Source organism: Pollachius pollachius (genome assembly GCF_949987615.1).
Source record: "Pollachius pollachius genome assembly, chromosome: 16".
In the NCBI taxonomy this organism is placed as follows: domain Eukaryota; kingdom Metazoa; phylum Chordata; class Actinopteri; order Gadiformes; family Gadidae; genus Pollachius; species Pollachius pollachius.
The window spans coordinates 16064660-16087930 of record NC_136949.1 but is presented as its reverse complement, the minus strand read 5'-3'; the positions used below and the strand labels follow the sequence as shown (position 1 = coordinate 16087930).

The 23271-nt window shown below is 47.6% G+C and overlaps 3 protein-coding genes across 5 annotated transcripts in view; 1 reads left to right on the top strand and 2 right to left on the bottom strand.

Annotated features, from left to right (window-relative positions):
- hey2 (hes-related family bHLH transcription factor with YRPW motif 2) overlaps positions 1–3761 on the top strand; it is a 5636-nt gene extending 1875 nt beyond the window's left edge. For both annotated transcript variants that reach the window (XM_079753547.1, XM_079753546.1), the window contains exons 5-6: positions 334–415; positions 2180–3761. In XM_079753547.1, the coding sequence (XP_079609673.1) occupies positions 334–415; positions 2180–2955 (858 nt within the window). In that variant the 3' untranslated portion in view covers positions 2956–3761. The remainder of the gene's footprint in view (positions 1–333; positions 416–2179) is intronic.
- Positions 3762–4288: 527 nt separating this feature from the next.
- Positions 4289–8276, bottom strand: LOC307087517 (lactoylglutathione lyase-like). Its single transcript, XM_079753114.1, has 6 exons — positions 7964–8276; positions 7623–7705; positions 6768–6908; positions 5446–5513; positions 5025–5114; positions 4289–4741 (listed from the first exon to the last, which is right to left on the bottom strand). The coding sequence occupies exons 1-6, from the start codon at positions 8030–8032 to the stop codon at positions 4650–4652; spliced, it is 543 nt and encodes a 180-aa protein (XP_079609240.1). The 5' UTR covers positions 8033–8276; the 3' UTR covers positions 4289–4649.
- Positions 8277–8714: 438 nt separating this feature from the next.
- Positions 8715–22145, bottom strand: bub1 (BUB1 mitotic checkpoint serine/threonine kinase). Of its 2 annotated transcripts, none has more exons than XM_079753324.1 (23): positions 22019–22145; positions 21779–21838; positions 21241–21382; positions 20670–20866; positions 20424–20467; positions 20206–20285; positions 18525–18577; positions 17986–18158; positions 17119–17647; positions 16835–16881; positions 16561–16680; positions 16328–16462; positions 16038–16122; positions 15675–15759; positions 15279–15456; positions 15045–15108; positions 12446–13761; positions 11586–11686; positions 11144–11305; positions 10851–11008; positions 10455–10632; positions 10107–10213; positions 8715–9437 (listed from the first exon to the last, which is right to left on the bottom strand). In XM_079753324.1, exons 1-23 carry the CDS (start codon positions 22039–22041, stop codon positions 9239–9241), a joined length of 4236 nt encoding a protein of 1411 aa, XP_079609450.1. In that variant the 5' UTR covers positions 22042–22145; the 3' UTR covers positions 8715–9238. The 2 variants fall into 2 exon arrangements, with proteins under 2 accessions (XP_079609450.1, XP_079609451.1); XM_079753325.1 differs by having other exon boundaries at positions 21241–21308.
- Positions 22146–23271: the final 1126 nt, after the last annotated feature.

The window sequence follows — 23271 nt, the reverse complement described above, 5'->3', positions numbered from 1 at the left end:
ACAGAGAAATATTATGTGACGTTATCTAACATCACATTAAAATGGTGAATAAGCTCTTTGACCCTTAATCTCATAATAAAATGTCACACTCTATTCCTCTCTCAAATTGAAAACAAGTTTTATAAAACAGGATTCTTTCCTAGCCTGCAACAATACGCCAAGCCGTGATGAACACGGTGCTGTGTCTATAGGATGTGTGTCTATTCCATGGCCCTAATCGTTGTGGTAACAGTGATGTCACGGCGCTCCTGGCATTCTGTGCTGCTGTTTGATCAGCCGACAGACTAACTCCGCCCACTAACCAGTGCTAACTCCGCCCCCTGGTCCCTGCAGGGCTCGGCCAAGCTGGAGAAGGCGGAGATCCTGCAGATGACGGTGGACCACCTGAAGATGCTCCAGGCCAGCGGAGGGAAAGGTGGGGGTCACCTGGGGAGGCTGACCTGGGGGGTCGGAGGGGTTCACCCTGGGGGGGTCGGAGGTTCCCCTGGGGGGTCGGGGGGTCTGGTTGTGTTGACCTTCATCCTTGATTTTTGTACTTAGCTTGGATCAAGTGTCACTCATTCTGCAGAATGCATCCTTATACATAAACACAGTGTTCATTTACAAATTGTTTCATCCAACTTGAAAGCCAATTTTACACATTATTTAACATCAAGTTAAAGTTGTTCCGTGTTAACATCACAAGCACAACAGGGTATTCGTTAAAAAAAAAGAGTTAGAAAGTCATTCAAGCAGCAAGACACTAAACCAGCCATTAAATCAGCCAGTAAGACAATAAGTAAGTCAGTAAGACAGTCAGTCAGACAGACAGTCATCCAGCTAGTCAGCCAGTCAGCACTACAATCAAAACAGCCAGTCAGACGGATAGTCAGTGGGTCAGCCAGTAAGTCAAACAGCCAGCCAGCCAATCAGACAGCCAGTCAGCCAGAAGGTAGCCCAGTCATTCAGTATAGCGGTTAGGGTTAGGGTTAGGGTTAGGGTCAGTCGGTTACCCACTGTGTGTACTGGCGCCAGATGAAGCAACACTGCAGCCATTCAGTTTTACAGTAGGGGGAGGTGAGCCAGGGAGGTGGGTGAGGTGACGGGGGCCAGTAGGGAGGTGGGTGAGGTGACGGGGGCCAGTAGGGAGGTGGGTGAGGTGACGGGGGCCAGTAGGGAGGTGGGTGAGGTGACGGGGGCCAGTAGGGAGGTGGGTGAGGTGACGGGGGCCAGTAGGGAGGTGGGTGAGGTGACGGGGGCCAGTAGGGAGGTGGGTGAGGTGACGGGGGCCAGTAGGGAGGTGGGTGAGGTGACGGGGGCCAGTAGGGAGGTGGGTGAGGTGACGGGGGCCAGTAGGGAGGTGGGTGAGGTGACGGGGGCCAGTAGGGAGGTGGGTGAGGTGACGGGGGCCAGTAGGGAGGTGGGTGAGGTGACGGGGGCCAGTAGGGAGGTGGGTGAGGTGACGGGGGCCAGTAGGGAGGTGGGTGAGGTGACGGGGGCCAGTAGGGAGGTGGGTGAGGTGACGGGGGCCAGTAGGGAGGTGGGTGAGGTGACGGGGGCCAGTAGGGAGGTGGGTGAGGTGACGGGGGCCAGTAGGGAGGTGGGTGAGGTGACGGGGGCCAGTAGGGAGGTGGGCGAGGTGACGGGGGCCAGTAGGGAGGTGGGTGCTGGGGGGTCAGGGGGTGTCGGCGGCCCAGGTTAGTGGTGGTTGGGGAAAACGATGCCAGCGGGAGTGGAGAGGCTGCGTTCAGAGGCCGCCTCTCGGCTCCATTTGTTTGGGTGGATGAAACCCCCTGTGGCACGCAACACACACGCGCACACACACACACACACACACACACACACACACACACACACACGCACGCACGCACACAAAAACATAAATGTGTGGGCGCACACACAAACACACACAGGTCTGCAGTCCCCTTGCTAGGGAGGAACAGGAGAGCGTGTGCGTTCATGAAGCGTTTGACGATTGCATGCGCACACATGTTCAGATGCGTTGGTGCTTACCCATGAGTGTGTGCGTGAGCAGCTGCATGCTTGTGTGTTTATGTGTCGGCATGTGCGTTGACAAATTGGCTTTTGTGCTTTTGTAAAAAAAAAGAATTGCGATATACAGCGGGCGACAGCTTCATCCTGACAAGGAACAAACACCTCCCCATCCCTCCCTTTACCATCTGCCCCCCCGCTCCCTCAGGTTATTTCGAAGGCCACGCCCTGGCCCTGGACTTCCTGTCCCTGGGCTTCAGGGAGTGTGTGTCCGAGGCGTCGCGCTTCCTGGGATCCGTGGAGGGCCTGGAGCCCAGCGACCCCTTGCGCCTGCGCCTCCTGTCCCACCTCTCCTCCTGCGCCTCCCACCGCGACGCCGCCGCCATGACCCTCCTGCCCCCACCCCCGACGCCCCCACCCCTGCGCCATCCCCACCACCACCATCACCCGGCCCCGCCCTTCCACTGGACCGCCGCCGCCGCCGCCGCCATCGCCACGGCAACCGCCTTCCGCTCCTTCCCCCCCCCCACCGCGTTCGCACTGAGCGTGCTCCCCGGCGGTGGGGCGGCGGGAGGAGAAGGGGGAGGTGGTGGGAGGGGCTGTGGCGGTTTCGCCCCCCACAGGATGGGGGAGGTGTTGCAGCGTAGCCCGTCCTTTTCCGCACTCAGGTCCTCCTCCTCCTCCTCCTCCTCCTCCGACGTCACTTCCACCTCCTCGCCCTCCTTCTCCTCCTCTACTCCCTCCCTCAGAAGCTCCAGCCTGCTCTGTTGCACCTCCTCATCCAGCTCCAGCTCCCTGCTGCCCCTCTCCCCGGTGGCACAGCCCTCACCCCTCCTGCTCTCTGGCGGGTTTAACCACGTCGCTTCCTCCCTCTCCTCCCCCAGCCCCCCAATCTCCTCCACTTCCTCTTCCTCCACCCCCCTCACCTCCTCCTCCCAGTGCAAGCACTACAGACCTTGGGGGAGAGAGGTTGGCGCATGCTGACCCCCCCACACACACTTTACTGGCTACTAGCATCCCCTAGCTAGCTAGTTTAGCTCAACGATCTCATTTATATATATGACTACATTCTAAGACTCACTTACTGTTTTATCTGGCTGGTTTAAAAACTGCTACCTATCAAACCGCCTTACTTTGCTGGATTTATAACAGCTGGTTTGTAATCGCATTGATTAACCAGGAGTAACACTGAATGACTGTTGTTGTTGACTGATTTTTTTTACACACCTGCTCATTTTTATGGCTCAACAGATATTATTCACAAGCAGTTTGAGTGACTCTGGCGTTAGCACTGAGGTTTACCAGTACAATTATTAAATATATTTTATATGTTCATAAGTTTGTTGTTTTTCAAATCTCTACGTGGAAATTATTTTTTCATTTTCTTCACAAAACATTTATAATTTTCAATCTAACGGCCCACAGCGATGTTTGAAGATCTTCTCAATTTAATTTGAGTTTGCATTGAATGTGTTATGGTGAGATGGAAGATGTTTCAACTCATTAAATCATGCCTACTAATGTCAAAAAAGGCAGGTGAAATTTTCATTCAGCAACCAAATTGTAAAGAAATGTAAATGTACATTTTTACCTTGTTAGCTTTTCTACAAAGAAAAAATATAACAGCTCTTCAACAAATGTTTCCAGCTCAACTTTAACTTGATTAAATCCCTACCGATCCAAAGACCCATCTTTATTATGTCAGGAAAGTAAGCCGAATTTATCACATGTGGCTATGAAACTATAGCATTCATGTGAATCCTATAATCTCCGTATCTTTTCTCTGACAAATAAACACACAGTGAGCTGTTGTGCTCGAACAGATAAAAACCGTGATGAATCCATTCTTCAGATATGTGGGATCGAGAGAGAGTATTTTGTCAGTTCAAACGATTTACACGCTGGAGTCACTATCGTACTGTTGAGCCATTACTGTAAGAACATCGTCACCAGCATCACTTTCTTCCGTCTGAATAAGGGGCCCTCAAGGGGTAAGGTGGCTGTCCCGGGCCAGGCGAACACTGCCCGGTCAGCCTGCGCTCGCGCTGGCTTGTCCCTTTTCACGCGAGCGATCCTGCGGGACGTCGGTCGATTAATAATAGTGCGCTTCTCTGTAGTATCATCTTTTCATCCATCCCAAATTACAAAATAGGTTTTAGCATTAGTTAAATAAATTTAGGATGTCTATTCGATGTTTTACACTGTCAAAGTGAAGTGGATCCTGCCCCTGTGACCTCATGTTTTGTTTTTTCTAGCTCTGGCAAACACATTTTAAATAAGGAAGTACCTATTAGTTTATAAAATAACGCATAAGAGGCAGCATTACCTACATTTATTTAATCAAGGTACTTTTGTACATGAATGATTTTGATACTGCAGAGCACTTAGATAGAAACATACAATGAATGTTCAACAAAGCATTTTTGAAATAACTTGACAATTAATGCAACAAATCAAGTAGCAAACAAACATGTGGTCTGGGAATCAAAGGACCAACAACTGGAAACAGACAGGAATTAAAACGAAGAGAGAAACTCTCACAAAGAAAACAATGAACAGTCTCCAGCCGGGCGAACATAAAAAAAGGTATCAAGTATTACAGCTTCATCTCCACCCCTCCGGTGGCGGTTCTAGGGGCTCAGAGGTCATCTCCACCTCTGCAGTGTCTTAACTAGGGGCTAGGAGGTCAGCGACACCATGTTGTTCGGACTTAAAATCTCAATCCAGTAACCGTCTGGGTCCTGGATGAAGGCTAGATCTTTCATCTTACCTGCGATGAGGAATGAACCGACACACTTGAATACAATACAATCGATCAATTGAGGTGTTTATAGGTTATGAGTTGAACAATTGGTTATTTGGTTTGATACAGTACAGTGCATTGTATCGATTGAACTTGTTGGTTGGCTAGTAGGTTTATGGATCGTGAGCACCATCTACTGGTGAAAACTAAAATGTGCACAAAGCAATGTAAGGCTTCCATTCCTCTAGGAAGACACTGGTGGGGTATAGAATAGGTTCCTATTGGAACAGTTATATAAGTGAAAACCCACCAGCTTCAGGCTTCTTGACAAAGGTCACTCCTAGAGCTTCAAACACTTTGCAGGCAGCATAGACGTCAGGAACGGCGATGCCAATATGGCCTGAGGGGAGGGGGTTTTGGAACATAGGATTAGGCTACATACCTACACACCCATACAACCACAAACACACAGTTACAGGCTGAATAGTACAGTGCAACACATCTCTCTGTGTGGATCCTTGTGTCATTGCAGTTTTCCAAAAATAATTGTGTGTAAGATGTGTATGTATGTCTGTATGTGTGTGTGTGGGTTAATTTTTAGAGGGATCCAAGTAATTATTGTGACTTTCACATAACACACTTTTAAACGCTTTTAAATGGGTGTGGTGGAATACTTTGTTTACTCAGATCATGATGTTTTCATGTTCCTGTATTCATGTGTACTTCCTCACCGAAGCCTCTCGGCTCTGAGTTTCCATTATGATGAGACAGATTCTCATCAGACTCCGAACCCCAGTTACTAGAGAGAGAGAGACATAGAGATTGAGACAAAGAGAGAGAGAGAGAGAGGCAGAAAAAAATGTTGAATTTCACTGATCTAATAGTATATAATATTGATCAATGTCCCGTCTTTAGACCATGAGTAATCTGAACAAAATCTGTCCTATATCAACAAGGTATTTAGTTTTTCCAAGAGAATATCTTCAAACTAAATTCACCGCTTTGCGCTTCCATTAAACCTTCATTGCCCTTTTTAATTACCAAATAATAAAGAATCAAGGGACCTCTAGTTATACTTTTTTTGCATGGAGATTATCATGCGTTATTCATTCTAGTTAGGTATATATTATTTGTTCTATACAGTTGGTTCTGGTCGGTTAGGTTGGTTATTGTTAGGTTCATGTTATTGTTTCTACATAGTGGGACGTACTGGTCACTGAGGTTCATGTTACTGCTTCTAGATAGTCTGAGGAACTGGTCAGTAAGGTTATGTTCCTTGTTCTAGATCAGTGGTATTCACTATTTTTTTCAGGAGAGCCGCACTGACAGGACGACGTCAACAGGAGAGCCATTTTTACCGCAAAGTATCAAAAGCTATAAATCCAGTCATAAATAAGTATGCCTGCTTAATAATATGTCCTCCCTGAAGCAGTGTTTCCCACAGAATTTAGTGAAACTGTGGAGGGAACCTGGTCCTTAGCGGGGTCCGGGGGCATGCTCCCCCGGAGGAAAATTTGGTACCTTTTAACCTGGAATGCATCAATCTGGTGCACTTTGAGAGGAAAATGAAGACTTGTGTGACTGTGTGCTATTTTCTGGAATAATGTGGAGACACTGGGTCACAAAACATGGAAGCTATTGAAGAATAAGTTAATAAGAATAAGTCCATCCAAAGAGCACATTCTCTCTTGTTATGCAGGAAAACCGCCAATCTGGCAACCCCGCTGTCAGCGTAGAGCCGAGCAAGTTTAAAAATATTTTCTAGACAAGGCTATATTTCCACCTTTTAATGCCGCTGTTGATTTATTTTTTAAATAATTGTTTGTATTGTTTTTTTTAAATATCTGTATTCACTGCATGATCATATCACTGTATATTTTTACCGCCATGCGAGCCGCAAATAGAGGCTTGGCGAGCCGCATGTGGCTTGCGAGCCGCGCAATGAGTAATGCTGTTCTAGATAGTCGGGGGTACTGGTCAGTTAGGTTAATGTTACTGGTTCTAGATAGTCGGAGGTACTGGTCAGTTAGGCTATGTTACTGGTTCTCCTTACTGGGTGAGCTCTATGGTCCCCCGGCGGGAGAAGGTCCAGGCGGTCCTCTCCTTGACCTCCGAGGGGATCTCTGAGCGCTCCTCGTAGCCCAGGAAGTAGAAGGAGAAACGCATCGAGGGGAAATCGATCTTCTGAAGCAGCCTGCAGTAGACCAACAACAGGAAACATCACTTTAACCCCCCTCCTGCCCCAGGAATGATACACACTTAGCATTTGAATCAGATCAAATGTCCTCTAGAATTTCCTCTTTCTCTCTACCCATCTGTGAATATCCTTATTCCTCCCTCTCCATCTGTGAGTGTCCCTCTCCCTCGTACTGGATGTTACTGTCTCTCTCACTCACACACTGCAAGGTGCTGTCTCTCTCCCTCATACTGGATGTTACTGTCTCTCTCACACACACACACTGCAAGGTGCTGTCTCTCTCCCTCATACTGGATGATACTGTCTCTCTCACTCACACACTGCAAGGTGCTGTCTCTTTCCCTCGTACTGGATGTTACTGCCTCTCTCACTCACACACTGCAAGGTGCTGTCTCTCTCCCTCCATCCCTCCCGCCTAATCTAAATATGATATCTCTTATTTGGATACATGACCACATTGACAGTTGGTAAAACAATGATAGTACCTGCATTTTTTCTAAATCCTGGATTAAAACAGCAGAGGTTTACAAATAAAATAAACTCGTTTTTAAAAAGATATCCTTTGTCACAGGCATTACTATAGAAATACATCAGGGAGAAAACAACTGCTTTTACAAACCAGTCCACACATCTTTCGTCTATTACCCCAAAATCGTGGAACTGAGGAGAATAAGAGAATAAGAGGGGGAATAAAGAGTTTGAAAAACTCACGTCATGCCTAAAACACGCGTATAGAAATCTAAAGACTTCACTGGGTCTTTGACTCTCAACATGGTCTGCTGCAACATGAAATCCTGCAAAGACAGACACAGAGAGAAGGTTGTGAGTACGGGATGTTCAGGGCATGTCACTACTTGCAAGAGTGGAAAGAGTTTTTCCTATTTTAATATAAGAACATTAACTGTCCAAATCTTCTTCTAAATCGATAGGAAGACAAACCAATCTTATGTTTATGCCCACTGCTTAAATAAAGTAGGCTACCAAACTATAGAGCTGTCACATATTGTTTTACTTGTATGCAAGTCTCTGCATGACTCATCTCATGTACTCACCTGAGTGATCGGGTTCCCCTCTTTGCAAGCCTCAGACACCGCTTCGTCCGCCAGTCCTTTCATTTCCATCGCAGCCTACTGCGATGTTTTGAATTCAGGAATGTTACCAGATCCTTTTATCTAATTGATAATATCTTATTCGGTTTACTCGTCAGAGGTGTGCCGGTTTCAAATGACGGCGGACATGTCGCAGACACGCCTGGTTACATATCAACGTATTTACACACTAAATAAAGTGATCTCGTCTTGAAGCTGTCACCCTGTCGTAGTATTGATGGGCAGGCTGGTGTAAGCTGGTGCTGGGGACAGTAAGCGGAAATGGCAGCACTGAAGATAAGACTCCGTGGCCGGTGAAAAAAAAACACGTTCTGCGAGTTTGGGCAGGTTGTGCAATCTGGAATGACTTGAGTTCCCACCTCCAAAACGGTACAGGCTCTTTCTGAGTTATGTTGCTCTTGAAACTGGTTGGGTTTGATGTACAACATATTGGGGGATTATATTTTGTATGGATGTTATGACATGTTTGGTCTTTAGAATCATGGCATTCATGGGGTTTTGTTTCATAGGTGTAGTCTGTATCTGCCTTATCAAATACCTCGAACATTGACAAGCAAATTTTTATTTGAAATGATTGGTATTTTAGTTTTAACACACACTATGGCATTTTTACAGATAGTTAATATATATAGATAGAGAGTTTAGCCTGGCTGTAGGGATCAATTACTAAAGGTTGCCATGAAGGGTCCAAACCTTGAGGCATTCGGAGACCTGTTTTAATAAAAATAAAGCATTTGATTGAAGGGGCCGACTGACATAACCGTCCACCACATCAGCATTCAAACAGCGTTTTATATATTTCACCACACAAAATACAAAAGTTGTTTACTATAGCTAAGGCAACAATTTTTGGGTAACCACTCCCAAAATTCAAACGACATTTGGTAATATACATTAAAAAAAAAACTAAAATATACAATTAAACACAGCAAAGGGTAAAAGTAATATACAAGGATATACAAGTAAACGAGTCACGTTTTCTTTTTTTATATACAAATTTATATTTGTATGTAAAAAATACAAACAAGGAAAAATAGACTATGGCCATCCAAACCACGGCAACGGTTACCTTGGTATACGAATAAAGGGGGGTTTACTCTGGTCACATTAGAGAAACATTAAATACCGAGATCCCACACTTATCCGTACAGGAGATTAAGATATCGACTAAAGTGGTTCATTCCAGGGGGCTCTCGGTGTGGCTCGTCGCTGCTCCTCTCACCTCCGGGCGGCGCGCATGTCTTCCAGCAGCAGCACCACCAGGCGGTTCTTCAGGCTGAGCAGCTTGCCGCCGTACGTCTCCCGCAGCCTGACCGCCAGCCGGCAGCGCAGCGAGCGCAGGCAGGGCAGAGCGCCGCCGGCCGGGATGTTGAGCAGCGTGTGGAACAGCTCCAGCCACAGCTCGCTGTGGGGGTTCCTGTGGAGACATTCAGGGCGTTTAGCCCACGCTTCTATGCATTTATTTATTTTTCAAGTTTATTTGTTAGAAGAGGACCAACAGGTCGCCGGCCGTACACTAAGGATGTCCATAGAACCAAGTGCCAATCACTAAGCTGACCTATTCCCCGTGTACAACAAAGATAGCTCGGATGAGACGCTACACTATGCTAAGTATTCTTCCTAAGTCCAAGGACTAACAACATTTAATAAGTGCATATGAGGGTTGGGGAGGGAGAAAGGGGGAGGCTATGCAGAGTCTGGAGACCCACAGCCATTTTATAATAAGGTTGCTAATGTATGCTAAAACAGCAGGCGGCTAACGGACGCAAACAGTGCTAACGTACCGGGTGCGCCTGTTAGCTAACAGACACATGTAGCACTTGTCACAGAGGACTATTGGACATACATGTGCTAATGCAAGAGATGCCAACGTTTGCTAATGAAACTGCTGGTTAACGGCCACACGTGACGCCAACGTTAGCTGAAGCAACTAAAGCCAACAAACACGTTTAGCGCTAAGGCAACAGAAAGCTAAATGACACAAGTGATGTGAAACATGGTGACGAGCCAGCCGAGGAACGAGAAAACAAGCGTCCAACATACAGCTACGGCGCTATCGTTAGCCAACAGAAAGACGGTACGGTACCTTCTGAACACAGCGTTGGTCTTCCACACTCCGTTTTCCTGCTTCACCTGCATGTACGTCCCGAACAGCATGCAGTACACCGTGCCCGCAATCCCAAAGTAGTCGGTCTGAAAGATAAGCACGCACATGAGCATATGATTTTACAACCCATAAGATTGAATCACATTAAAATCCACTTTACCGCACTGTGACTTCAAGGACATTTACATTAAGCAGACACTTTTATCCAAAGAGACTAACAATAAGTACACTTGTCAGAAGAAAGAAGAAAGATCAAGTACAGACTCTACAAATGACATGTAGAGCCTAGTTATTCATTAGGTCTTTTCAGTCAACCCGTTTGACTACCTGGTAGGACCAGGGCCTTCCGCTGAGCATCTCGGTGCACTGGAACCCGGAGGTCCGGCACCTGGCGGTGAACTGGGTGCCCTCGGGGAAGAGCTCCATGTCGATGCTCTGGCCCAGGTCCACCAGCACCACGCCGTGCTCCACCTCCTCGGGGTCCAGACACTGGCTCTCCAGGAACCTGCAGCGCACCAGGGCGACAAGAGGTCGGGGGGGCCGGTTAGTGTTCTGGGTTCAAACCCCAATGGCACAGCCTCGCCCCTGTTCCCTATTCTCAGGCCAGCTGATTAGAAACCAAGCCTGGCAGCAATTTGATTCATAGTCGCTCCATCGACAAACGTAGGTCTTCGGCATCATCGAGCCAATTAAACATGTCACAACAGAGCACCACACCCTCACCTCTCTCCCAACAGGAAGTTGTCCGGCTTGATGTCAGCGTGCACCAGGTGCACGCGGTGCAGCTGCTCCACCATGTGCAGCAGGCAGGTGGTGAAGTACATGACCAGCGGCTGGGGCATCACCTTGTCACTCAGCCTCTTGTACTGGTTCACGGCGTTCTGGAGGGGGCGGAGCCACATGGGGAGGGAAAAAGAAAGAACGTTTGGCAAAAAGGAAGGGTGTGGCCTAAATTGAATTGAGGAAATAGAGTGGAGGAATGGCCTCCATGTGTAGACAAGCATGATGGAGCTCACCAGCAGCGTGCCACAGCGGTGCAGCTCAGCCAACAGTATGCTCCCGTTGTGGAAGAGGTGGACGGACTGGACGTTGCTGTACAGGTGTCTGACAGCAGGGGGCAGCCTCCCGTCCAGCTGGGTGTTCATGTAGAACTCCCAGGGATTGGCCGGCTTCTGGACCTGGCCACGGAGTCAATACAAAACACAACGATTGGTTTGGGCTCAGGTGCTCCCTTATCGCTGACCTAATTGAAACAGCATTTAACGATTTGAAGAAATTAATAAAATCGATCTACCGTTATAATAATTTATCAGGTAAAGATCCAAATTATTATTGTTAATTATCACAGCAATGTTCCATTGCAGTTACATAATATCTATAGCATAAGATTGTCTTGTTTTTTTTGTGCCAACAAAAGGGCAGTGTCAGTCTGTCTGTCTGTGTCATTAATGGGGTTACCTTGACCACAATCTTCTCCGAGGTCATGGGGTCGGTGGCCTGGTAGACTTTAGCGAAGGCCCCCTCTCCCAGCAGGCAGTCCACACGTAGCGACGCCTTACCTGTCCACGGAACACAGCAAGCCTCATTAACACATAACCCTTAGCGGACACAATGGAGATATACTGGCGGAGAGTCATGGTGTGGGACTCTTAGCCAAAAGATTCTGGGTCCCAACCCCAATGGCCACAGTATGGCTGTAATGATTAGTTGATTAATTGATCAACAGAAAATCATTTGATCATTAGTAATTTATGAAGTACAAATATCAAACACCTGCTGCTTACCATTTCACTTCAATTCAAATATTTGGTTCATGGATCATTTTAAAAAGGAAGTTTTGTTGTTCTTGGCTGCTTGTCAGATAAAGCAAGCACATTAAAAGTTATCAATTGGTACTCTGGGAACTTGTCTAGACTAAATAAATAATGGACTATTCCCTCCCCACCTGGTCTATAAGGACACGTTTTTAAAAATAAATAAATAAAAGCTTTGCATGATGCTAAATGGACAAATAACACTTAAATAGCATTTCATACTTCTATGAAGAACTATGAATTGCAAGTAACACAGGAAATGAGATTGGGATAAAACGATACCGGCAGACAGGATGTGATAGTTTGCCATACTCAAACCAATCTAACAGGAAGTGACTGAACTACCCAGCCCTTCCTGACCTGCAAAGATAAAATTTCATAAAAGTCTAGACTATTTACATTAATGGCCCCATTTGAAAATCCTGGATCGATGAGGTTAACAGTCCAAAGTCCACGCCCTACAGATAACAGCCGGGCGCGGCGGCTCCCCAAAGCCCTCCTTACCCATGGTGATGGTGGTCCTGGGGGTGAAGCTGGGGACGTTGCACTGCCAGGAGATGCAGTGTGGGTGGGAGCCGAGGGGGGGGCTCAGCCTGGAGAGAAGCTCCGCGATCAGCGCCGAGTCCCAGGGGTCCGTCACCAGGTGACCGCCCGCCGCGGGGCCGGGAACCTCGGGGCTCATGGGCACGTCGGCGCAGCCGTTGACCCCCCTGTCAGGGCTCATCGGCTCGTCCTCCGCCTGGCTGGGAGCGAGGGGCCGTACCACCGGGCTCATGCACACGTCGGTGAACAATCCTGTCGGTGCGTTCGGCGTCATGGAAACGTCATTGTGTCCGCTGCGGGCCAAGGCCGGTCCTGGTGTTTTCTGGGGGCTTATGAAGGCATCCAGGTCGGGCTCAGTGATCGCCTCTGGGCTGCAGAGCACCAGCCAATCAGGTTTCAGGCCGCACTCCGGGCTCATGGGGACGTCCAACACGGGTTCCTGACTGGGGGCCGACCCCGACCCGAGGGTGGCCGTGGATTGCCTCCTGGTTTCTTCGTCCTGGGCCTCAGGTTCCTGGGAGGGATGGGGGGTGAGGCTTGGTTTGGCCGGCGGCTCTGGGCTGGTGAAGATGCTCCAGGCGGCTGCTGCTGTTGTTGTTGTTGTCGTTGTCGTCGTCGTCCCCGGGGCCCTTGGTGGGCTCCTGGTCGACTGGAGCAGCGTGTGGTCCCTGAAGAAGAGGGCCGCGGGGGGCATCATGGAAACGTCATTGTGTCCGCTGCGGGCCAAGGCCGGTCCTGGTGTTTTCTGGGGGCTTATGAAGGCATCCAGGTCGGGCTCAGTGATTGCCTCTGGGCTGCAGAGCACCAGCCAATCAGGTTTCAGGCCGCACTCCGGGCTCATGGGGACGTCCAACACAGGTTCCTGACTGGGGGCCGACCCCGACCCGAGGGTGGCCGTGGATTGGCTCCTGGTTTCTTCTTCCTGGGCCTCAGGTTCCTGGGAGGGATGGGGGGTGAGGGTTGGTTTGGCCGGCGGCTCTGGGCTGGTGAAGATGCTCCAGGCGGCTGCTGCTGTTGTTGTTGTTGTCGTTGTCGTCGTCGTCCCCGGGGCCCTTGGTGGGCTCCTGGCCGACTGGAGCAGCGTGTGGTCCCTGAAGGAGAGGGCCGCCGGGGTCGGGTGGACCACTGTGGTGCAGGAGTTGGCCAGGCCGCTGTGGGAACCCAGGGAGAGCGCCTCGCCCATGACGGTACCGTGCTGCGCTGGGCCCCGCTTCCGTGCGGGGACCCCGGCCTTGTCATCGAACGTCTCGGTGGAGGGACTCGTCTCGATGATGGGGCTGGAGGGAGAAAGGGGGAGGGACCGTAAAAAGAAGGAAGGTAGAAAGAGATAAAAGAAAGAGACAGAAAGAAAGATTTTTAAAACAAACAAATTAAGTAACTTTTATATTAATCCAGTACTGAAGCGAGACACACTTTGATTCTGCTTTGAGATGGGTCTTTGCGATTGCTTTGAAAGTAATTGTGGGTTTCCCCAGGAATCAAGTAGGCACTGGGGCTAGGGATGGGGATCGAAACCCGGTTCTATCAAGGACCCGGTTCCACTTTTTTCAAAACCAAAAAAACATTAACGTTTGGGCTTATCGATACCACTATCGAGTCCCGTCGTTCAATTATTTTATTTTTTGTCCCGTAGGTCCTGTAACGTAATGTTGTGTCCCTCGAGTTGCGTCACGGCATTTAAATCAAATCAATCCAATCACCGCAGCGTGTCCACCAATGTTTTTGAATGGAATTGTAAGCAAACAGGTATTACAAGTAAAACAAGTGAAGTCTGGCAGTTAACTTTGCTCACGAGGATGGCTGAACGGGCGAAAAGGGCAAAAATCATTTATTGTAAAGGGAGGAACACAACCTCAATGGCCAAGCACATTAGCATTGTGCATCAAATAAAGACCAAATGCAGTACCTTCGACTGTCTCCGAGTTGAAAAGACTGTCTCCTCCTTCTCGTCGCACCACAGACGGGCCCGTCTTAATCATCCACTCAAACTATGAGCAGTTATCGCACACACAGACATTGTCGCTAGTCCCGTCAGTTAAAAATAGTAATCCAATTGTGAAATCTGTGTTGTAATCAGCAGCATACAAGCTAGTTATCTTTAAAAGTAAATAAAGTTTCAGATGTGCTGCGTGATGATGTGTTGAGGTTGGCTCAGTAAAACGACGGTTATCATGATGCGTTCAAATGTAACATAAAGAAACGGTAAATTTAGTTTTTGGTGAGAAACATGAGTAATACTGTATTACTCATGTTGCTGTATTACTAATACAGTTGTATAGTGCTCTAATCATTTTAGTTTATATAACTAAAACTACTGATGTCAATATTTATTAAGAATTACATATTTAATTTAAAATGCAATTATTTATTTCCTAAATATTTTCGTCATCACTAAAAATGCTTCGTATTTCCACCAATTAATAGAAAAGTATCGATAGTGGTATCGATAAAGACTCTGATCGTTAAGGAGTATCGAAAATGGTATTGATATCAATAAATATTAATGATCCCCATCCCTAGCTGGGGCAGGTTGGTGCTTTATCTAATTATTATTATTTACCTGAGTTTCTTTATTCGCGTGTAAACATTTCCCTCATCGTCCAAAGCCCTCTGACAATCGTTCTCTGAAACACAGAAAGCAGAAAGTCCAACATTGCTAAAAACCACGTTCAGTCAATAAAAATAGACTTAGCCAGGACTGCAGTACCATTGAATAATATATGTATACAAAAAAATAATGAAGTGAAGTAAAGAAAAGCTCTAATTTTCAGGTCAGTCTTCAGTGCGTGTGTACCTTGGTCCTGGTAGGAGTCCACAAAGAAGCGGGCCTTGCCGGGGAAGGGTGTGGAGACCCCCTGGGCCGACGGCGCAAAGTCCCTGGTGCTGTTGGGGCAGGCGGCCAGGGAGTTTAGGGAGTTGTAGCGCACCCCCCACATGGTGCTCTCGTCCGGGGTCAGCTCCGATGTGCCGTCCTGAACCCCCAAACACACACAGGTCGCATGTCAGCTAAAGTAACAGAGGCTACCAGGCACATATAAGATACATGATGGCTGATGCAACAGAGACTAACAACAGACACATACACACTCATGTTAGCCAAAAGAACAGAGGCTAATGGACAAACAGAAGACACACGCCAGCGACCAAAATATGTGTTTGTTGAAGATGTCCCTGATGCGCTCATACTCACAGAGGGCCGGTCTGATGAGGGCACGGGGATTCCAGCCAGCGCCCGGGCTGCTCTGGGTTTCTCCGCGCCACACACAGCGGCCGCCCTGAATGGGTTCATCAGAGCAAACCGTCAGTCCGAATGTAGGTTGAGTTCATACAGGACCCTTCGAACACCTTAAAGTTCCCTTTCTTTGCCATAAAAATGACATTCAATGGATTGTTTTGAAGTCATCCAATCCTTTTGCGCTGAAAGCCTCAAAGTCAAAACCCTAGTGTGGTTGACGAGAAAATAATCCCCAATGTGCTGAACATGATTGGGAAGGAACCCCCTAACTCAGGCCTACACCCCGGGCCTTGTTCAACCTGAGACCAGGCGTCGTACCGGGGGTTCTCCTGGTCGCCGTGGTCCTGGTAGATGGTGAACGGGGGGGCGGCGGTGGGGGCCGGTTCGGCCAATGAGGAGGCGCCTGTAAGCAGGAAGTCAAAGGTCACACAGGGAGCGAAAGCTGCCGATTTTCAATGACATCTTTTCAATCTCGCACTCTAACCCCAACAGGCTCATTAATATTGTAAATATGTAAATATTCTGTGTAAAACCACTTTTGATTTGAAGAGGCTGCTCAATCACTAAATGGTACAAGCACACCACCATCCCTCAAACAAAAACACCACCTGCTTCAGCTGTGCAGATCTTTCTCTTTCTCATGAAAACGGCTTCAGGACTCCTGTTGGCAGAGTTGCCGAGCGACGTGTTTGGGAAGGGATCCTCAAGGAGGGTGGGTGCCTGGAACATGTTCATGATGGCATCTGATGGGACCAGGGGAAACACACGTTATATCAAACGCACATGGGGTCTAGAGACGTAGCCCTCAGACTGGCTGCGGACCAACAGGCCGTGCACTCACCCAGTGCCTCGCGCGTATTGACCGTGGGGGACGGGAGCGCCCTGGAGGGCGTGGCGGACACCAGGCCCAGAGACGTGTTAGGGGTGATGTGAGAGAAGCTAGCAGTGGCCCCCTGGGATACTAAGAGGGAGAGAGGGTGAGAAACAGCAAGACAGAGATTGTGAGAGAGAAATAGAGCGAGAGTGAGTGAGTGAGTGAGTGAGACTTTGAGTGTGAGGCGACAGATATCAATACCAATGGAGGTAAAAACAAAGCAAAATTCTGGGATACTCACTGTCCAGTCTGGGCTCAGCGTCTACTGGCTGCTCTACGTGGAACTCTCTGGAACAAAACGAGGAGAAAGTCATCCAAACTGCCTGTGCTGACGACTCAATAGTTTCAAGGCAAACATGGAATTGGTCTTAATTAACCCGTACATGTAACAAGAACAGACTCAGCTGGATGCCGAAAGGTCTACACGGGGGGGGGGGGGGGGGGGGGGGGGGCTTTGGGGGCTCTTGGGGCTCTACGGGGGTCTAGTGTTGGTCGATATGAACAAAGTTGTCTCGTCTAGCTTACCGTTCCTGGACGCCGTGCTGTCGCTGGCCGCTGGCTGCCAGGTGGTCCCGGGGGCTGCGGCCTGGTGCCCCACCCTCAGCCTGGCGGTAACCGTAGAGGAAGCTCCGGGTGGACGTCGGGGTAACGCAGGGGAGACCCGGTCGGGCTTCCACTGGGGGACCCCCCGAGCCCAGCCGGCTCTGCTTCAGCGCCGGGTGGGGGGCGGGGCGGTGTTCGTCGAAAAAGCGCATGCCTCCCTCCGGTAGCCTGGCCGGGGCCCGCTGGGACAGCTCCAGACGGACCCTGGGGGCTTCCGGGTGGGGGTGGTGCTGTGGTTGGGTGGAGGTGGAGGCAGCGGCGCCCTCGTCGCTGAACACGCTCCAGCTGGTCGGGCGCGTGGTGGTAGAGGGAGCGGGGGTCTGGTGGGTGACCTGTGGCGAGGCCAAGCGGCGGGCTACGGGGTCCTCCAGCTGCTGGTTGAGTAACTCCAGGGAATGCTGCAGCTTCATGATGTTATCCTCCTTCTCCTGGGCCAGCCGTTTCTGCTCCTCTGCATTGTCATGACGACGGGAGGAGGCGTTAGTGCTGGAGAGCAGCAACTGGGACCAAAGATGGTTCCAGTTGGTCACCTGACCGGAACACGACTTACATGTTTGTGTCATATGAGCCAGCCACACAGGTGTCATGAACGTATTCTACAAAGCTCACATGACAACACAAATCAACGTCAATGTGGGAGTAAATGGGAATTCATACATAAAAATATTATCAACTTGTTTACGGCTGATAATACACCACTGTGGGGGCTTAGAATGTTGGACAGACAGACAAGCAACAGACAGACAGACAGACAAAGTGTGTCATTACTAAAATGTTACATCACATTACCAAACTCTCTGTGCTCCTTGTCTCGTCTGATCTTCTGGAAGTAGCGGGCGGCGCGCACCTCCTCGAAGCACAGCTCCGACCCCTCTAGCTCCAGGGAGTGCTTATGGTACATGGAGACCGTCAGGGGTCCCTCGCTGGATGCCCGGACCCCCAAGTTCTCAGAGCGGGAGATGCTGTGAGGAGAGACAGGCGTGATGAAGGCAGGTATACAACCGGTTCAAACCTAACCACCGGTGGACATCTTGGAGATGTGAAACGTGTCTGTGTGTTACGGGACCCCAACCAATATAATAACTGTGTTTTTACAGCCAGGGACCTGCATAGGGACGCCCGATGTGCATGTGGGGTCGGCGGGGATTGCAGGCAAGCTACTTATGTTGAAAGGACCTGTAAAAACGAACCGTCTTGTGTGGTGCATAAGCTCACTGAGTGGTAGTTAAAAAACACTCTCCACATTTCTCCATTTAACCCTGTCTCCATGTGAAAAAGGAGAAGCGCTGTGACATGGGTCATTAAATATAAAAGTCCAAGAGCCTTACATGGTTTTCATGTTTTTGTCTGCCGGAAGAAAGTCAGCACAGTATTCTGGGCCCTGGAGAGAGACATGAGAGACGGGTGTGTGGGTTAGTTAAAATGTCTGCATCAGAGTGATTCAATGTGAGCTTTACAGAGCTTTTGTTTCTTCTCCATGGTTGGCGTATATGAGCCCAACCATTTCCATTTTCATCTAAAGCATGACCTTTTCATCTAAAGCGTATTATAGCGAATACAGATTAAGGAGCCGGCAGGGGCTAGACAACTTGCTCAGGGATGCCTACAGGCAGGTTGCAAACATGCTGTACATGTACAGGACTTGTACACAGTACTGTTACTGATGACTATGTGACAGCTCTTGTCTTTACCAAGAGTCAGGTTAAAACTGTTAAACAATCCTAACCCCCAGTGTTCACTAGTGGTCAGGTTAAACAGTGACATGACCCTACCCCCCGGTGTTCACTAGTGGTCAGGTTAAACAGTGACATGACCCTACCCCCCGGTGTTCACTAGTGGTCAGGTTAAACAGTGACATGACTGTACCTCAGTGTTCACTAGTGGTCAGGTTAAACAGTGACATGACCCTACCTCAGTGTTCACTAGTGGTCAGGTTAAACAGTGACATGACCCTACCTCAGTGTTCACTAGTGGTCAGGTTAAACAGCAGTGTTTCCCCCAGCACTGTATGGTTAAGGTGGCCGCCTTAACAACAATAGGGCCCTGCCTTGACTACCAATGTATACTCTTTTTTTTTTTTTTTTTAAGTAATTGATTGTTTTTTTTAATAAATATTTTTTAATTATAATGCATTAACAAAGTACATAACTCTCATAGGGAAAGAAAACACACTTCCATCAGGTACAAAAAATAAAGATAAATAATGCATCGGTAATACTGTTCACAACAATAGTCGTGTCATAAAACCTTTTGAATGGAATTGAAACGACGGCAGCAGGTGGTTGTATGTATTATTGCGAACTGAAACCCTCACCGAAGACTGCAGGGCCACGTGACCCTACCCCCCAGTGGTCAGGTCAAACAGGTACATGATCTCCCAGTGTTCACTAGTGGTCAGGTCAAACAGTGACATGATCTCCCAGTGTTCACTAGTGGTCAGGTCAAACAGTGACATGATCTCCCAGTGTTCACTAGTGGTCAGGTCAAACAGGTACATGATCTCCCAGTGTTCACTAGTGGTCAGCTCAAACAGGTACATGATCTCCCAGTGTTCACTAGTGGTCAGCTCAAACAGGTACATGATCTCCCAGTGTTCACTAGTGGTCAGCTCAAACAGGTACATGATCTCCCAGTGTTCACTAGTGGTCAGCTCAAACAGGTACATGATCTCCCAGTGTTCACTAGTGGTCAGCTCAAACAGGTACATGATCTCCCAGTGTTCACTAGTGGTCAGGTCAAACAGGTACATGATCTCCCAGTGTTCACTAGTGGTCAGGTCAAACAGTGACATGATCTCCCAGTGTTCACTAGTGGTCAGGTCAAATAGGTACATGATCTCCCAGTGTTCACTAGTGGTCAGCTCAAACAGGTACATGATCTCCCAGTGTTCACTAGTGGTCAGCTCAAACAGGTACATGATCTCCCAGTGTTCACTAGTGGTCAGCTCAAACAGGTACATGATCTCCCAGTGTTCACTAGTGGTCAGGTCAAACAGGTACATGATCCTACCTCCTGGCACGCTGTAGCCTCTTTGTGGGAGGGCATCTGGTTGACCAGCTGGGATGTTTGCAGAGGGAGGCGACCAGTTGCTAGGAAGAAAAAATGACAACCAGTCAAAAGACAATGAAAATAAAGGGGAGAGAGTGAGAGAGTGAGACATGGAGACTGCTGTGAAAAGACAATTAGACACATTCAATTTGGGTCCAAGACTATGACCCGTTACATACCGGGATGCGCTATCTGGGATTTGGACGTTCTCATTTGAAACTGCCTGCAAAATGAACAAAAACATGAAATTAAAACGAGAAAAGGGAAATAAACACGTTATTTCAAGAAAAACATGAATAGAAGTAAAAAAAAAAAGGCAATTCAATCAACAGTGTAAACAATCATCTGAACGACACCTGTATCAAAACAGGTAATATACATCCATTGTCGGGGGATGAGCAGCTCTTCCTCCCTCGCTGCTGTACCTGTACTCGTGCAGGACAGTGTCCGCAGGCTGGGCCTGGTTCTCCACAGCCCTCTGGTAGACGGCCTGCGCCTGCTCCAGCCCCCCTCTCTGCTCCAACTGCTGGGCCCAGGCCACGTAGAGAGGGGCCGAGCGCGTGCCCACGCCCTCACTGCAGATGTAGGCGTACACAGAGGTGGGCTCTGTGTGGAAACTCGCCTGCACCCAGAGAGAGAGAGAGAGAGAGAGAGAGAGAGAGAGAGGCCACTTTAATGAATCCTTTAACGACCGATACATGTAGTAGTAATAGAAGTAATCTTTTTATGAAATGTGTATAACACCATGTGAATATAGCGAATGTATACAAATTATACTTCCATTATGCCAGATCAAGAAGGTATGTATTTATGTATTTACAAGATCACAGCCTTTAGAATCTGGTCACGAGGAAGTGGATTCATTATTTTATGGATATGCAAGTAGTAAGATTAGGTTTGTCTATGTTCAATCATCTTTGATGATTGTTACAACCAACGGGAATTTCACCATCACGTCCAAAAGACTAACAGTGAAGTAATATTTTGATCACTTACATATTTGATGCAGTGATTGAAATATCGGATGTCGTTAGCATATCGGTCGTCGGTCAGGAATCTCTGGACTAGACGTTCCAAAACAAAGGACAAGTCTGTGGTTTTGGAGGAGGACTCTTTATTCACCAGGTACTCGACAAACCTGAGTGAGGGGGAAATACTTTGTTTGCAATTTTCTTATTTCAGTTGAATGTGACTTTTGTGAGCTACTTCAAAGTTATGTATACTTTATATTATGTGTTCTTTCATTCAGATGATAATTTACACTATTGATTGAATTGTCTGCTGCAAATTCATCTGAAGCCAACCACTCATTGAAAGATGATCGTCCAATGCTATTATATCCATAATGGATTTGACAGCAAAACAAAAAAAGGACAAGTTTTAAGTATTGTTCAAATGCAGAGGCAGGATCGGGATTAAGTGAAAACATTAAATTACCAAAATAGATAATAAATGTTTCATTGTTTTGATTTCTAAGCTACTGACACCTGCTAATAAGGGAGTGCATAGCAAGACACACCCGAGGGATTCTTACCTATTCCAATAATCCAGAGGGTCATCTCCGGAGTACTGGCTCAAACTGTTTTCAAACATCCTGAAATATTATAGACAAATATTATGGACACATACAGTACATCTGACGAAAACAATGACAGAATCGACCGCTGCCAGTTGCATTGGATAAATGAGGATTGACACTGGAAAAATAGCTTGGCTGGTTAGTCAACTCTACTACTGGTAAAATATGAATTTACAGCAAGAAAAAAAGACTTACTGGAACTGAGCCGAGATGTCCATTCTGTTTCGGATTTAAAAGATCATCGAGGATTGTATTTATTGTGGAGCTTGCGGAGTCACTTGTATAGTTAGGCTCGGTATGAACGTTACTCCGCAAGCTGTTTATTCATCCATTTGAAACTTCGCGCTTAGCCAATGACAACGACGTTCCACTAAGCGCTATTGGAAGAGAAGAGCCAATCAGGAGGATGGATTTCCTTCTTCGATTTATATTAGCGTTCAGCATGTGACTTATCAATGTATTACCGCCATCTACTGGACTGAGGTTAGGTCCCCAAAAAACAAGTTAATAAACTTGTTTAATGGACATGGGACATTTCGCGTGTTAACGTGAGTGTGTCTGAATTTTAATAATAATTACAACTTGTCTTTCTCTTTTTGTTTTGCTTTCAAATCCCTTGTGGATAGCATTGGAAGATAAAAAAAAACAACTTTAAGTGACTCTTAAACTTGCTCAGGGATGTTGCAGCAAAAAAAAGTTGCAGCAATAAGTGCTCTCACGTTTCTTTGACTGTATTTTCCAATCGTACATATAATGTGATCATTAGGCCCTGCTTTCTTCTTTACGATTCAAGCCCTGATTCAGCCAACGCCAACATGATTTTAGATGTCAGATGCCTGCCTGTTATACTACGGTCCGGATACTCTTGCCAGATAGTGTGTATACTACCCGTGCCCTGGCGCATACCATGGACCTATTGGCGCATACAAGTAGCAGTCCCATAATCAGTGTTATGAGCGATACCAAGTGGCGGGAGCGGGTATGACCAAAGAGGGGCGGAACGTTCTTTGTTGGGCCCTAATCCAAATATTTTGTAGTACATTTAATTTGATTATATATTGTCCAATTAAAATGACACAATATTGTGGAGAAATTATTCTCTTTTTATTTTTAATGTTATCAAATGATTAAGGTGTAAACTACAGCCACGTGCCGATGTGCTACTTTGATCAGGTGCCGTTTAGAAACTTGCAGTCACGTCGTTGTTCACCGGTAGAAAGCCGTGGCTATCCACGGTAAGTGTAGACTTTACGGTAAAAGGGGGTTGGGCATTAGAGCTTTAAGAAAAACACGAGCCAAGAAAAAAGTGGAGAAGGAACCAAACAAACAAACGTCTTGTAAAAATGTGTGTGTGTGTGTGTCAATCCATTCATTCTCCCAGCTCCCTGAATGCTATCAATCCCCTCCACCTGCTCCAAGCCCCCCACCTGCTATCCACCTCTGTCTCA

Coding starts and splice junctions, on each gene's coding strand:
- LOC307087517 (XM_079753114.1), bottom strand. CDS start 8,032: ATGGAAATGAAAGGACTGGCGGACGAAGCGGTGTCTGAGGCTTGCAAA. Junction 5,514..6,767: donor GGGACCATAGAGCTCACCCA/GTAAGGAGAACC, acceptor CTCTCTCTCTAG/TAACTGGGGTTCGGAGTCTG. Junction 5,115..5,445: donor CTCAGAGCCGAGAGGCTTCG/GTGAGGAAGTAC, acceptor CCCTCCCCTCAG/GCCATATTGGCATCGCCGTT.
- bub1 (XM_079753324.1), bottom strand. CDS start 22,041: ATGGACATCTCGGCTCAGTTCCA. Junction 21,839..22,018: donor GACATCTCGGCTCAGTTCCA/GTAAGTCTTTTT, acceptor ATAATATTTCAG/GATGTTTGAAAACAGTTTGA. Junction 16,123..16,327: donor GATCTGCACAGCTGAAGCAG/GTGGTGTTTTTG, acceptor TCCTGCTTACAG/GCGCCTCCTCATTGGCCGAA.